Source organism: Lotus japonicus, unplaced genomic scaffold, assembly GCF_012489685.1.
Source record: "Lotus japonicus ecotype B-129 unplaced genomic scaffold, LjGifu_v1.2 AP026983.1".
Classification (NCBI taxonomy): domain Eukaryota; kingdom Viridiplantae; phylum Streptophyta; class Magnoliopsida; order Fabales; family Fabaceae; genus Lotus; species Lotus japonicus.
In genome coordinates this window covers 84116-99563 of record NW_026645414.1, presented here as the reverse complement: position 1 = coordinate 99563, position 15448 = coordinate 84116, and the positions used below count along the sequence as shown (strand labels likewise).

At 37.5% G+C, this 15448-nt stretch overlaps 2 protein-coding genes across 2 annotated transcripts; both read left to right on the top strand.

Moving 5' to 3' along the window:
- Positions 1 to 781: 781 nt before the first annotated feature.
- Positions 782 to 1927, top strand: LOC130727310 (protein FAR1-RELATED SEQUENCE 5-like). Its single transcript, XM_057578416.1, has one exon. The coding sequence runs from the start codon at positions 782 to 784 to the stop codon at positions 1925 to 1927; it is 1146 nt and encodes a 381-aa protein (XP_057434399.1).
- An 11952-nt stretch (positions 1928 to 13879) lies between these two features.
- On the top strand, positions 13880 to 15097 carry LOC130727309 (uncharacterized). Its single transcript, XM_057578415.1, has one exon. The coding sequence runs from the start codon at positions 13880 to 13882 to the stop codon at positions 15095 to 15097; it is 1218 nt and encodes a 405-aa protein (XP_057434398.1).
- The last annotated feature ends 351 nt before the right edge of the window (positions 15098 to 15448 follow it).

Sequence of the window (15448 nt, the reverse complement as noted above, 5' to 3'; positions counted from 1 at the left end):
TAAATAGTCATTTCATCTATATCTGTGCTTCATCTCCACACCGCCATTGATAAGCAACAAGAAGAGTTGTAACAGTCTTGTAGACCAGTTCAATGTTTATTTTTTAGCGTTTCCCTTGCATAGCTAAAGCACGAAAACTAGGTGTATTCCTTGTCGAGCAGATCCAAACCCTATCTTGTCTTCCACAATCGAATAAGATCATCCCTGTTGCATTGTGAGGCCTTCAAATCTGTTACGGTTTACTATTGTTGGCGCGGTTATTGATTTATCTGGCTACCCGTGTGCTGTTAACGGATTTGTGAAGAAATTTGTTTGTGAGTATACTCCTTGAGATCGACTTCATCTCCTTTGAGTTGTGTGCGTTATTGTTATCTTTGGTTTCATGCATTTAATTTTATTTTGAAGTTAAAAACTATAGTGATGCGGCCGGAGTTTCTACTCTGTCAAAGGTCCTCTAAGTAAGTAATAAATTTGATATATATATATATATATATAATATATATATATATATATCTCTTGTGTAGGTCTGAGTTGATCCAATGAGCGACAACATGGAGGTTGACTCGAATTTTGGCCTGGATGAGGACTCGCAGAGTTCACCATCTAATGACTCGTGGTCAGCAAATGAGGAGGTATGCATTGACCGGTGTATTATGTACTTGTAACATACTTTAACCATGGCTGCGCACTCTAAGAATCTCCTTCTTGATTGTTTGTAGAACATATATGAATATGATTTGGGGCCCTTGAAAATTATTTTAACGGTGATGACGGTCAATCTATGAATGAAGACGACAATGACTACGAGGACGGTCAATCTATGAATGAAGACGACAATGACTACGCTGATGGACAAAACAACAATTCAGCTTATCAATTTGAGGGTGAGGGCCTTGGTGACCACGACGATTATGATCTTCATGAGACTGAGCTTGACTCCGGTGAAAGGTCGACAAGCGATCTCGATGGCGAAGAAAACAGCTCTATTTGTGATGAGGACGAAGGTTCGCCTGACACAGCTAACCCAGCTGACAATACAGATGATGTAGCGGGGGTAAATTATAACGAAATGCATGGCAAAATACCCGTCAATCCTGTCAGAATTGATTCAAAGGATGACTTTCTCCTTCTGGATCTAATGACCATGAGACTGGAGGAAATCATGAGGTTTTCATTTTTGAGCTTGGAGCTGGCGTTCGAGTTCTACTGTTGGTTTGGAAGATTGTCCGGATTCTCTATTCGTAAAGACACCAAACGCTGGACCAAGAAAGGAGAGGTACGCCAACAAACTTTTGTGTGTCATAGGGAAGGCTTTCGCAAGAATAGTGATGTGAAGCGGACAGCTGAGGCTAGGAGTAATTATAGGTGTGGATGCAAAGCTAAATTACGGGTCCATATTCAGGGTTACTCAAAACGGTGGTACATCAGCTTGTTTGTACACGCTCATAACCACGACGTGCTCCAAAGAAGCCATGCACAAATGTTGGCTGCACACCGGCAAATGCACGAAGCGGATATCTTGAGTTTGAAAACTCATTTGAGTTCGGGTCTAACAACAGCCGACGTCTACAATTCACATGCTGCACAGGTTGGGGGGTATAACAACACGCAATACAGCTTGAAAGATCTGCAGAACCAAGTTGGGAAGCAACGACGAGCACATGTTTCAGATGGACGCAGGGCATTAGATTATCTAGCCTCGTTAGGTATCAAAGACCCATCTATGTTTGTGCGGCACACGGAGGACGCTGATAAAAATCTGGAACATTTGTTTTGGTGTGACGGGATAGGTCGGATGAACTACAGCGTGTTTGGGGATGTTTTAGCATTTGATGCCACATATAAAAAAAACAAATATCGCGTCCCCTCGTCATATTTTCATGTGTCAATCACCATAATCAAACAACCGTTGTTGGTGGTGCTGTAATTGGCAACGAGAATGAAGAAACATATGTGTGGTTGCTAGAGCAGTTGTTGGAGGCAATGGACAAGAAGAGTCCAACAGCAGTTATCACAGATGGAGATAAGGCAATGAAGAATGCCATTCGGAGGGTCTTTCCCAATGCCATCACCGACTCTGTGCGTGGCACTTGATGTGTAATGCAACCGATAATATCAAAATTCCTGACTTCCTCCCTAAGTTTAAGACTTGTATGTTCGGTGATTTTCAAATAGGTGATTTTAAAAGAAGTGGGAATCATTGGTTGAAGAATTTAATTTACATGAACATCCGTGGATTATTGACATGTATGCCAGAAGGCATACCTTGGGCTGCGGCCTACTTTCGTGGTAAGTTTTTGCCGGGTTTAGGATACATCTCGGTGTGAAGGGTTCAACGCCCAACTTGGGAAGTTTGTCAAGAGAAGATACAACTTGAAAGAGTTTCTACAGCACTTTCATTGTTGTCTCGAATACATGCGACATAGAGAAGTTGAAGCTGATTTTCGTTCAGGCTATGGAGACCCGGGTTTGAAAGCTCCCCCTTTTTCAAAGTATTGAGCTTTCAGCCTCACGTATTTTGACCCGCCATTTATTCTTCCGATTCCGTCCACCATTGTATCTGCCGCTGACATGATAATTCTAATTGCAAAGATACCTTGGCATGTCCATGTACACGGTTAAGCGGTCCCAGGAATCTAGTAGGGAGTGGCTTGTTTCATACTATACGGCTACATTTGAATTCCGATGCTCATGCATGAGAATGGAAAGCATTGGTTTAGCTTGTGCCACATCATTGCTGTGTTGGTTGATCTCAATATACATAACATTCCCAAGTCACTTGTGCTTGAAAGGTGGAGTCAAGGTGCAAAGGATCATTTATGTGAAACGCCGGGGTCATCCCCGTCGCTTTTCCGAGATTCCGCGGTCCTTGCCAGGTTGTTTGTATGCTCGAAGCCTGTAGGAAAATGTGTACACTTGCTTGTCCGCTTATTGATGACTTTCGCCAGACATGGGAGATTGTTGGAGGTCACACTCAACACTTGGAGAATAAAACAATCCCTCAGTTCCATAAGGTGTCACTGGAACTCCATCTGCTAACGCAGGTCTAACGACTCACCGGCGCAGGGGTCGTCCCGTGGACCGTCAACTTCTCGATTGAGGGCAAGCGACCCTTGAAGTGTAGCGCATGCAAAGTGATTGGCCACAATCGCTTAACTTGCCCATTGGTTAAAGGAACGTCGACCGATGGAACCTCCATGGAGGGGATCATGAATTTGATGACTTTGAAGGTGTATTTTTTTAATACCTATGATTTTTAGTGATCATTTCCATGATTAACAAAAAAACAAAAAAACCATATAAATCTTACTTAATTTGTTTTCATGTTGCAGCCTACTAGGACGCCACGGACGGGTAGGGCCATATGCTGAGCATTCGGTATCGTTGGATGTCTGAGACTAAGTGCTATGGCAACTGTTTAACGTGATGTAATGTTTTAATCCATTATTTGTTGCCTTTGTATTATTGTAATGCATTATTAAGGAGTTTCAGTTGCATTAGCACAAATTCTTACCGAATATCGGCATCATAATTATGGATATTACTCCCTCCGTCCCATATATAAGTCATTTTTGAGATTTTTTTAATCCCAAATATAAGTTAATTTATATTACCAATGTAGTATTTAATGCATTTTTCCAACTTACCCTTATATTTAATATGAAAGACATAATGTAATCTTGAAAAAAAAATTAATTTCAAGAGAGAAGTTGATGTGTAATCTAGGAAACTCAATAAAACATTTTACAAATTCAATACTAGTAACTTCTTTTCTTAATCCTAGAGAATTACGTAAAGTGACTTTTAAACGAGGACGGAGGGAGTATTCGACTATGAATTCGCTGTCGTCTCAAATTCGCTCCCGTGTAGTTCTTGAAACTCGGCGTGCCAGCTAAAAGGAGTTGTCTCGAAAAATCGAGGTGCCAACTTTATGTCACGCAATTATCATCGACAGGTTTCAGATTGGTGTCACACACTTACGAGATGTTTCAGCTTTAATGTCACGCTTCATTGTGTCCTTCGGCGCGATAGCACACACTCTGAGATGTTCTCAACTGTTGGTCCTTCATTAGCTTTATGTCTCACATTATCTAGGTCACCTTATGATGTCAGGCACGTTCTTCCATTCCATAAGGAAGCTTCATGGAATCCGTCTTATCCTAATAAGACAACCCGGCTTTCATGCCCAAATACTGTAAATAATCGTGGCTTACTTACTACCATTCCTTACAACAAAGATCGCATATTTAGAAAACAATAACTATGATTAGTTGTTTTTGGAAGCAAAAATATGATTAATGTATTACATTACGAAAATAGCATACTTTCCATTATATTTAAGTTTTCACATTTTCTCTTTATAATTAATGATATTTTTTTATACAGCGGAAGTATAATTAATGATGGAGTGAACAAATTTATAGAATTGAGACAACTAATTTGAGGGTATTGTGTATATTGTTTTAATAGTTTAAAGTAAAACGTCTTATATTTCCTTAAGATATTAAAAACTAGGTAAGCCAATATCACATTAAATTTACTACTAACCGTTTATGGTTAAAAATGTGATGATGGCCAAAAAAAGAATAATGGCTTTGCTTTTTTAACTGTACCCTTAGATGTGGATGTTTTGATCCTTTTTTATCTATTATATCCTTACTAGTAAATGAAAATTAAATTCTCATTACATCAATTCAAAGTCTTGGGTAGTAACTGTAAATTAAATTTCATGAAAGTACCGATAAGATATTCCAAAGTTATATAGAAAAAGGTGTTAATATTAAATTATGTCAGAAGAAATAGATGGAATTGGCGGGAGTTTATAATTTTTTTATTCTAATATGGAGGGAAGAATGATAAATGTTTTTTTCATATGAGAGAATAGAAAAAAAAGGGTAAAGTTAATTATCCACTATCTTGTTTAGATAGCTTTATAACTTCATTGAGAGGATAGAATTGGAAAAAAGACTCCAATAACCCACTATCTAGGATGAATGGATGACACTTAAAAAATAAAGGAAGAAGAGTAACAGACAAAGCTAAACCAGTTGCGTTAATTTTTTTTAATTGTCACATTAAAGTTGAGAGGATAGGCCTGTTTGGGATAGCGTTTTGAGCCTCAAACGCGCGTTGAGTTTATGTAGACGTGATTCTAAAGTTTCCTTTAATTGTTTGGATATGCGTTTTTGGAAACGCATGAACGCTAATCCACCCCAAAACAACGTTTAATTGGAAGCCAGAAATTTGAGCTTCTACGTCAGCGTTCTCCCGTTTGTCTCACCAACTCAGATCTACTTTCATTCTTTATTTATTTCTTGCTCTGTTTATTCGTTTGTTTCTCTGTTAATAAATTGGAGAGGAAGATTGAATCATCAAAATGCAATATTCACTGTAAAATTGGTCAGATCGCTGTGTCAACCCCTCTCACTCTCTCGATCTGGCTTTGTCCTCTCTTCTCCTTCCCCTGTTTTCTGTTTCTTTGTGAGCGTTGCAGGGTCTTCTTCCTCTGTAGTTCAGTTTTTCTTTCAATCTTCTAGATATTTCTTAGGATAAGTTATTATTATTAATATCTTTTTTTTGTCACTATTATTAATATCTTTTACATTTTTTTTGACGTTAAATATCTTTTACATTGGAACTTGGAAGCAAACCAATGTGGTGGTGGACGTGGGCTTCAGCCCTCAATATTATAAAAAAAAAAAGTCGTAGTAACACAAGGAAAGATTATCCCTTTAATTCAACCTTTTCATGGTATTTTCAAAAACAAAACAAAAACATTGGTGTCTTTAATTTTAACGATTTTTTTAATTATAGTCCCAAACGTGAATTTGATAAATTGGATCCAAACAATTTCATTTTTTTAGTATCACGTTTGTTACAAATCATCCAAACATAAATCACGTTTACTCAAACACAATTTTACTCAAAATCATTTTAACAAAATCATGTTAATTCAAGCACCACGTTTCTAACGGGATGCCAAACGGGAACCATGTCAAAGGCCCTTTTTTTTAAGAAAGGTGAATTCTAGTCCACCTGAAAAAGAAGATACAAATACAGGGAAAGAAAAACAGGCAAAGGGACTAACATGATAAAATCCAATGCATAAAGGATAAAAATATAGAAGACATAAGGGAAAGAAAAACAGAAACTACAACTACAGATACACATCACGCTTAGAGCATAGGAAAATACAAAAGTAACACAACAGCTTTAAGAGCGCACTCAGAGGGAAAACAACGCCAGCATCTTGATTCCACTACTAATACACCAGAACCGTATTTGCAGGAGGATAATAAGATGAGACCCTTCAAGGAAGGGGGAGGGAGAACTTCTGACATAGGCTGAAGCAGAGTGCGTTCGTAGCCCTGTTCTGCAAGACTATCGGCGATAGTATAAGCTGCCCTAAAAATGTGAAAGACACAAAAAATTTCCACTTCAGCCATAAAATGTCCAGGTATCTTTATGCGACATAATCTCTATCCCAGAAAATGAAAATGACCACTTAAGTAAGACATCCATGTCTAAGTAATCTAAATATTGTATACGAAATGAAAATGACCACATTTGCCAAGAGATGCACGCAGCAACCCAATATTGTGGTTGAAGGAAATTTAGTTAAGGGGCAGATTGTTTCGCCTAGAATATATTAGCTTTGTGTATCATCTTTGTAGTCCAAAGCAGATTGTGTCGCCCAGAATATATTAGCTTTTTCTTTCATCTTTGTAGTCCAAAGCTCGTTGTGATTACCCCGAAACATTTCAATTGCGATTTCCATCCGCATAGCACTTTCATTAATCTACTAATGCAAAACAAAGAGGTCAGGAGAAGTTAAAGCAAAATAGCTATTTTGATTGGCAAGCAACCAATCATGTATGATGTTGCTAACCTCGGCAGGGATATTGGATCTAAAGTTATGTTCCATACCCATCCAATCCAACACGCGAAGCGCGGAGTCATAACTGGAAATATGAGCATAAATTCAAACGATAATTAGATGAACACTGACAAGGTCAGGTGACAAGGTCAGGTAAACAAAACAAGTCAAAAAAAAAAAAAAACCTTTCTCCGGATGGGGGAATCGGACTACCACAAATAACTTTCCAATCGTCATTTTGAAATGCGTTTTCTAAACCAGTGACCACTGCAGAATCCTGCGCGGGAAGAAGTTGGCCAACGACCAAACACTGCAAAGTGCAAACAAGATGTAAATACAGACGTTATTGTGTAAATTTTCACTGAAATAGTCGTAAAGGATACCAAGTTCCTCATCATCTCATTTCTGGGCTCTATCTTGTTCTTTTGAAGATTTGAATCGAAATGGTGAATGACTCGATCAGTAACGGATACAATCATTAAGTACCAGTGATCCGTCGACCGTTCCTCTATTGGAATGTATATCTACAGCAGGAAGCAAAACTAAGCATCAACTTTTAACACATTATAAAGGACTTTTGTAAAGATGTTAATTAAGTATTTGCATCTAACATATTTGATAGAGGGGGTAGTAGGCATCCAAGATTTGTATTTGTCCTTCAGGTTTGACAATGTCATGCTTTCGTTTACGTCTATCTGTTTGAACAACAAATGAAATTTTAAAATAATAATTTGCCGACCATAGTACTATATATGTGATATCAAATAGTCGAGACCGAGACTAAACTGCAAACGACGGTGGCAATGACCAAATGGTTTGTTCCGAGGCTAGTTGTTGATTAAGTGTTGCCTTTGTAGAACTCCATTCAATTACCTGTAACAGAGAAAACAACAAATACACCTATAATTTTAACAACAATACGAACAATGTAATGAGACACGTAACAACAAGACGTACATTGGAAGAAATTCTGTTGAACGGGATAAAACATTCAAAATCTTTTCGGTGGCAACAAGATTTCTCATCCTCAGGAGCTCCTCGCTGCGGAAGTCGGTGAAAAATGTCAGATGATTCGGTGGTACAACATTTACGTCACCAACAATATAAGAACTACATCTATTGTGTATTACAAACTTACCTATCAGTTAGATTGGTGTGAAAAAGGTAAGCAACAAAGGGTGCATCTGCGATCGAGACACCCACATCACTTGGAGGTCTAAATTTATATTTGATGGACTGAAAACGAACAGTGAACGTCAAACATTTGCACAATATTGTGGATAATATCAGGAAAAATGGGATAGCGATGTTGCACTCACATTTGACATAACAACCATAGATAGTGGTCCACATCGGAGCGCCTCTTCGTTTTCCCTTAGTTGTAATGTTTTTTTCCCAGCACGCGTTTGGACACCACCATGATTTGATGGAACTTTTGGTGGACCGGTTTTTGGCCTAGCCGTTGATATAAATTCTGTGTTGGACAGGGTTGAAGTTGTCACACTATGCGGGAAGCTATTCATTTTATTCGTCAAAGCTATGGGGTGGTCTGTGCGAATTGTTTTCATCTTCATTCCCGGACCAATACGTACACCGACCGTCTTGGTGGGAGTAACAATTTCAATGCAACTCTTTTTGGGCGTGTGGCTAGTTCGGGGAGTACTCTCCACGGCGGCGCCATCGTCTGAAGGTTGAGTTGTCCTAAAAGAGTCATAGCGGCCAAACATTTGAGTGGCACCTATAGGTGCAAGGGGAGAACTACCGTAGTAACCTCTAAGTCGCTTATTATGCATAATAGCTGCATGAGAAACTTTCGAATGTGGTCTGGGTGGTCTCGCAGACGGAGTAGCCGTAGACCCTGGAGAGGTAGATGACGAAGGGTTGCCAGATATGGAACCACTTCGCTGTCTGGACGCTGAAGTTATCATACCATCAAAATTCTTGCACGTGGCTTCAATCTTAGCCTCTAACCTAGCAAACCGTGTTGAGAGATTTTCTACTCCATCAGCAGTTTCCTGATTGAAAAGGAATCCATTTGGAAATTAGTAAATGGAAAGACCTAAGTAATAAATAAATATATTAAATAATACGGTTATATTACTTTTATGCGCCCAGACATGTGGACCACATCGTTAGATAGACACGACACTTTTAACCTTAGGAATTCCAACCGATTCCATTGGTCCCTTTTGAAGTCCGAAAATGCAGACATTAGTGCCGAGTAAATTAGAGCTACATCCCCGCAAGAAGATTCGGGCTCAGATTGAGGTGTTGACCTGCATCAAAGCAATTTGTCTTACCCGTCCCCCACCACAGACAACATACTAACATTTCATATACACAAACCCATTTTTCTCATGTGAAAGTAATAAATGGTAGTGAATGTGCTTACATTGTGATATCCTCGTTGTCTATGTTGGAGGAGGAGCTTCTTTTGCCTTCCATAAAGGACACTTTGCTCTTGTTATATCGTTCTTGGTGACTTCCACTTCTCTGCCTAATGTCATAATACCAAAATACTCAGTTTCATACTATAAGTAGATAATACTATATTTCAAAAAGTAACTTGGTTTGTAAAAACAATGATTATTTTCTCTGTTTCATGATTATATATTATTATTTAATATCATATTTCCTCGGTCCTTAATAATAATTTAAAGTTGTATTTATCACTCTTATTAACAAAGTCTATTCAACTCTCACTATCTACTTAACCAATAAAAAGACTTCTTTTCTTCTTTGTATAAACTTCTTATACAAAGAAGGTAGTGAGAGTTGGTATTTCGGTGCATGCTTGGGTGTCCATAAATTCATGTGAGTGTAGGCTACAGGAGTGAGGTGGACCAGTAATATTCGAACACTTAATATAATAAGTGCTGACTAGATTTTTTTATACTATTCAGGATATGAGCCCAGCTAAATTGTAGCTTACTAAATATAAATATACCCTCACCTTTTTTATAATTATGTATGTGAAACTATGTTTTACCACTATTAATATAACTTTTTAATGTATTGAGAATAGGGTGGTTGTGTTCGTTCTTCCCTGTGTTCATTGTTCTTGCCCTTTTTAATAATTAGTGAGATTCATTGTTCTTGCCTTGAACTTCCATCAAATTTGTGGCTTGTGTTCATTCTTCCCTGTGTGCAAGTAGTGAAGCTTTGTTCTTCCTTGTGTTACTTGTCCAATTCCAAAGATCCTGAACTGGGTTTTCTGATAACATATTAGAATCCTCGTCAGCAATCTGAAGCAGCAAACTTCAAAAAATCTCCTCATCAGTGAAAAAGAGAATCCTTTGTGAAACCGCGTGGTGTAAACTCAAGAACTATGCCTCCCCTCCCTATACAAGTAACCAGCAGCCCAAATAAGTGGTACTCAAATCCCAAATACAATACAAGAGAACAGTCACATAATCACAAGAAGACAGAAAAAACAACTTACAATGAAAGGAAATTGACACAACATAGGACAACCCCAACAACCCACAAACACCAGAGAAAACAAACGAAGCTCAGATTGAAGAATGAAGCTTCACGACATACACAAAGGAAACAAAAATCCGAACCCTAGCTAGAACCTTCCTATGGAGCGGAGCCCAATCCACGGTTGATGCAGATTCAGCATGTATAGTGATCAATTCAAAAATCAGAGACGAAGAACATAACGAACCCAGACGCTGAACCTTTCTATATATGGAGCCCCAATCCACGATTGATGCAGATTCGAAAACCGAAGAACAGAACGAACCCAGAAGCTGAGGTGAATTTGGAAGAAGCGAAAGAACCCTAAACTAGAGGAAAAATGTAAAGAAGGTGAAAGAAGGTACATGGGGTTAGTTTATGATTACAATAAACTTAAAGGGTTGATTCCGAGTTTCAACAAGTCTACAATATTATTAATAAATAATTCAAATGTAATTTTTCTACTGGTACATGTCACTCCTGTATTTGACCCAAGAACTTTTTGCTTGTACTAGAGGAATTGCCTGGTATTTCAATCAAATATTTGTTAATTAATCAACTCTTTAAACAGAGTGAGTAATAATTTACCCACTGCATGAACAGAAGGAGCCAATGACATGAACGTGATTGACTTGCAGCTCTACCAATTTGTCACCTCATAAGATTTGATTTATCCAATAGCTATAAAACCGGATCGGAAAAGGGACTCCCAATGGGTTAACATTACTTTCCTGTGCCATATCTATGCGACTACTTGAAACAAGTTTATGTTTTGACAAGGAAACAATGATATGTACACACCTCATTTTTTCTCCAATTCATTTTCACCTATTTTTATTTGTATTTCTATCTCTCTCCTCTTATGATCTATCACATCTTATACTTTCTCTCTCATACTTTTTCTTTTCTTCCTATCTCTCTCCTCCTCCACCTCTTTCCACCTAAAAAATGAGGTGTGAAAGAATAATTATTCTTTGACAAGGTAAACACCTGCTACATCCGTTTCAAAGCACATCTAGTTTTAACTTTTTTTTGGTTCCCTATTTATTGTTTTTAATACATTCTAAACATTTTTTTCTCATTATTTCTCATATATGCCTCATTTCATATTGTATTCAAATAGCTGACCAATGACTCATATTTTTTTTCTTCATATAACTCATTTATAATAATTGTGTTTAACTTAAATTATGACATTAATTGAAAAACTCATGCACTTTCAGTATAACGTGGGAAACATATCCTCCATACAAAACTTTTTTTTTCTAATATTCACCATTTTTAGGTAGTGTAATTTTATACCTCATACTTTAACCGGGTATAGTAGGTCAACACATTCTTTAAAAAAAATATGTTTAAAAATTTGTCATATATTAAATTTATTCAAAAAAAAATGTATTTACCAATTATAGCAGGTTAAAAAAGGTGCTCTAAAATTAGACCACTAAAAGTTAACATCTGATTGGTTGAAAAATAATTATATTTTAACATCTGATTTTTTTTTATATAGCTTGAATAGAATGAAACCCGAGGCTAGTTGATGATCAAGTGACATAGGTAGCCGTAACTAATCATGATCTTTTGCTTTATGTCAGACGAAGCTTTCAACCAATCTCCTTTATGTCAACAAAACAGCTTTACACTTCACGGCACCCATCTCCTTCATGGGTCAAAATCAACTTTATCCTTTTCAAGCTAATCCAATTCAGATTTACTTCAGCCGACGGGGGCGAGCTAATCGTATCACACGTAGTCACGTATTGTTCTTCACGGTAATTAAATTCTTGCGGTACGTCAGACGCAGTTATCGAGGTCAACTTGCGTCAGGCACTGTGAGCGAGTTACATCTATATGGTCACGCGCTTACTACGACATACATAACCTTTCCCGGCACCCTTCAAAATACACAACAGCAAGCGCGGCACGTGTGGTCATGATGCACGTTTGCATTATTGTAGTTTCATCTGCAGTGTTTCACTTTTGAACTGACTTTTTTGGTGGTGCAGTTAGTAAATATAATAATTTAAAATTTAACGCTTGAGATCGTAGCCATGGTAACGGTATTTCAACGGCACGGCTACTATTCCTTTGCGGCAGGGCTACAGTGTTCCGGTAATAATAAAAGGATGAAAAGATAAAATAAGTAGGTTGAGTTTACGACTTGGGTTAAAATCATAGGAAGGATAAACTAATGTGTAATAAATTTTAGGGTCAAGATTATTTTTTGTCTAATCACATGCATAATTAATCTTAACCCCTTTGGCTAAGTTTGAAAACAAATGACCGTAAAGTTAGCCTCTTATTGTAAGTGAAAAATCTCATAACCTAGTTATTCTTTAATATACCACACTAAACTATCGAATGTATTGGTATCCGGTTTTGGGAATGAACAATGTTTGTATTTGAATGACATATAAAAACTTATAATTCAACAACATGAGATGTGTCATATAAGTAATATATCCCTAAACCCTAAACATTAGAGTAAATAATTACCATTAGTATCATGAATAGTCAACATTTCATCAAAGACTATCCAATTTAATAAAGGTAATTGTGGTTACTGAAATCTATTAGAAATACACGTTTCCTAAGGTCATAGTAATGTTCAAAGTCTTCACATATGATCACATTATCGTACATTCATGCTCAAGTAACCTTAATTGAATTTAATATGAGAGTAAATAACACTAGTATGAGTGAACAACAACATGCATTATAACACTCTCAAGCAATCCTGCTCTCAAGTAACCATAATTGAATTTAATATAAAAGTCCATAACACTAGTATGTGTGAACAACAACATGCGTTATAACACTCAGCTCGTGCAATCCTGCCAACTAAATTACACATACGTTTGGAGAAAATGGTCGTTCACGTCCAACTAAACAGTTCTGGCATTTTTTGTAAGCCAATACTTGTATTTTTAATTTGATAAGCAATTATATTATTGAAAGCCACAAGGTGTGCCACCATAATACAAAGAGAATAACAAGATTTTGGGGCAAAAAGGGGACAACAGACACACAGGTAAAACAAGAAGCTACGAGCAAACAAGGCACGAGTCAAAACATTACTTTCTTGTATTAAGATTTATGATACACCAACACATCACACTTTTTTCATCCTTATTTTCTATTTATTTATCTATTCTTTAATAATAAAATCATTTATCAAATTTTAGTTTTTTCTCTATTTTCTTCCTATCTATCTTTTCTTCCACCCCTTTCCACCACTACTATGCTTAGTCGGCCAAACTTTATTCTTGTAATAAAAAAAGGTACAAAGTATTTTATGATAAGAGTAATATTTCCTTATGATAAATGTTGCATGTTGCGGATCATATCACACTAGCACATTTATCCCATGCGTTTATATCTAGTTCGTTTGCTATTCGTTTTTGGTTCATACCACCTATTGAAACATTCCTGTGACAATCAAAATTTTGCTACCCTGCTCTCGTTTCTATAGTTCTTCATCCCTCTTATTTTCGTCTCCTGTTGAAATCGTATTGCTTTTGTGTTCCGCTCAGTCCAGGCATGACCTCCTGGGTTCATGAACTGGCCAACGTGTTCAAGCTTTTACCGGCCTTCATTGTATGTAGGTTTAAGTGTGTAGGGAAACTATTCGACTACACCACGAACCCCAAATTTTGTGCAGAACAAGCAAGTCATATGCTGTCACTTGGGGATCAGCATATCTTCACGTCTCCGGGCTCTCACATAATATATGATTCAGGGATCCACCTACTTCATTTATTACACAACGGGCCTTCTGATGGCGTTCCAAAGGACTTTTTGGATTTCATTGAACAGTCTGGCCAGATCATTTCATCGTGGAATGGATTAGTTGTGGTTCGTTGTAGGCGGAAAAACCCATTCAGTTATTTAATCTGTAATCCTGTAACCAGTTCGTGGACTCCCCTCACCTCACCGTGCCCTAATTACTATGTTGAAGGTACTCTCAATATAATTATCATCCCATCTTCGACTCCGACTGCCAATGACTACCGCTTGCTTTCAATGATCCGAGGCCCTTCGATTTTCAAACACTATTATGTCTTAAAGGAGTACAACCCTGTAGGGGACTACTGGCAAGTAATTAACCCAAACATGGGTTTGGGCGACCGTAATGTCATTCTTGGTCAACCAGCAATTGTTAATAATTGGCTATATTTTATGTCTGATAATTATGAATACAGCTTCTTCGGATCCGATCGCTTCTATTTGCCATACGTAGTGGCCTACTCACTCCATGATCATACATCTGTCTTGTTGGACCTTCCAATTGAGGTTCTCCAGGAACCCTTCGACGGGAAGTTTGGGGTTTACACATGGGGATCTAGATGGACTTCGAGAGAGTGTCTATGTCTCGTAAGGTTTATCAACTCTTCGTTCTCTGTGTGGACTTGTGCATACTCGACTTCTGTAATTGCTACTTGGGTTCAAATTCTTCATATTACCAAGGATGAACTAGGGCTGTCTGGTGAAAGTTTTTCTCTCTTCTCTATGTACGTGGAACCCATAAGAAATCACTACACTGTTGTCAATGGAGACTGCTTAATCTTTGCCACCAGAGATAAAATTTATGCTTACAACATAAACGGCCCTTATCCGTGGAAATTTTGTCAAGTTGGGATAAATGAATCCAGGACAAATGTGATCTTGGTTCCGTACTCCAGTACATTTCGGATTGTCCATCGTGGTCATTCGTCTTCCTTTAAAGAGTTTCTTGCAAACAACTTGATTAGAAGATAACCTTATAACATATGAATATATTTTGACATTGTTGCATTATTATTGCTTGTTTTTGTTTTTATTCCTCTCTTTAATGCGTTAAATCCTATCCATGAAAACATCTCAGCCCTTGTTTATCTTTTACGTTTGTTTGAGGAAGAGGATTGATGTACCAAATGTTTGCTTCAATTTTGAACTCATGTTTATCTTCTTGTTAGTATTGCCGAACAGAATTATTGTACCATTTGATGCCAAGGTACCACGACAAATACGATTTATGAGTACAAATATGACTATCAGTAAACCTAACAAACCTAACAAAACCTACGGGTGTCGATTTAAGATGAAAAAAGTTGTTTTTTGAATTCGTAA

What these genes read in the sequence shown, in the direction of transcription:
- LOC130727310 (XM_057578416.1), top strand. Translation starts at nt 782, where the DNA reads ATGAATGAAGACGACAATGACTACGAGGACGGTCAATCTATGAATGAA.
- LOC130727309 (XM_057578415.1), top strand. Translation starts at nt 13,880, where the DNA reads ATGACCTCCTGGGTTCATGAACTGGCCAACGTGTTCAAGCTTTTACCG.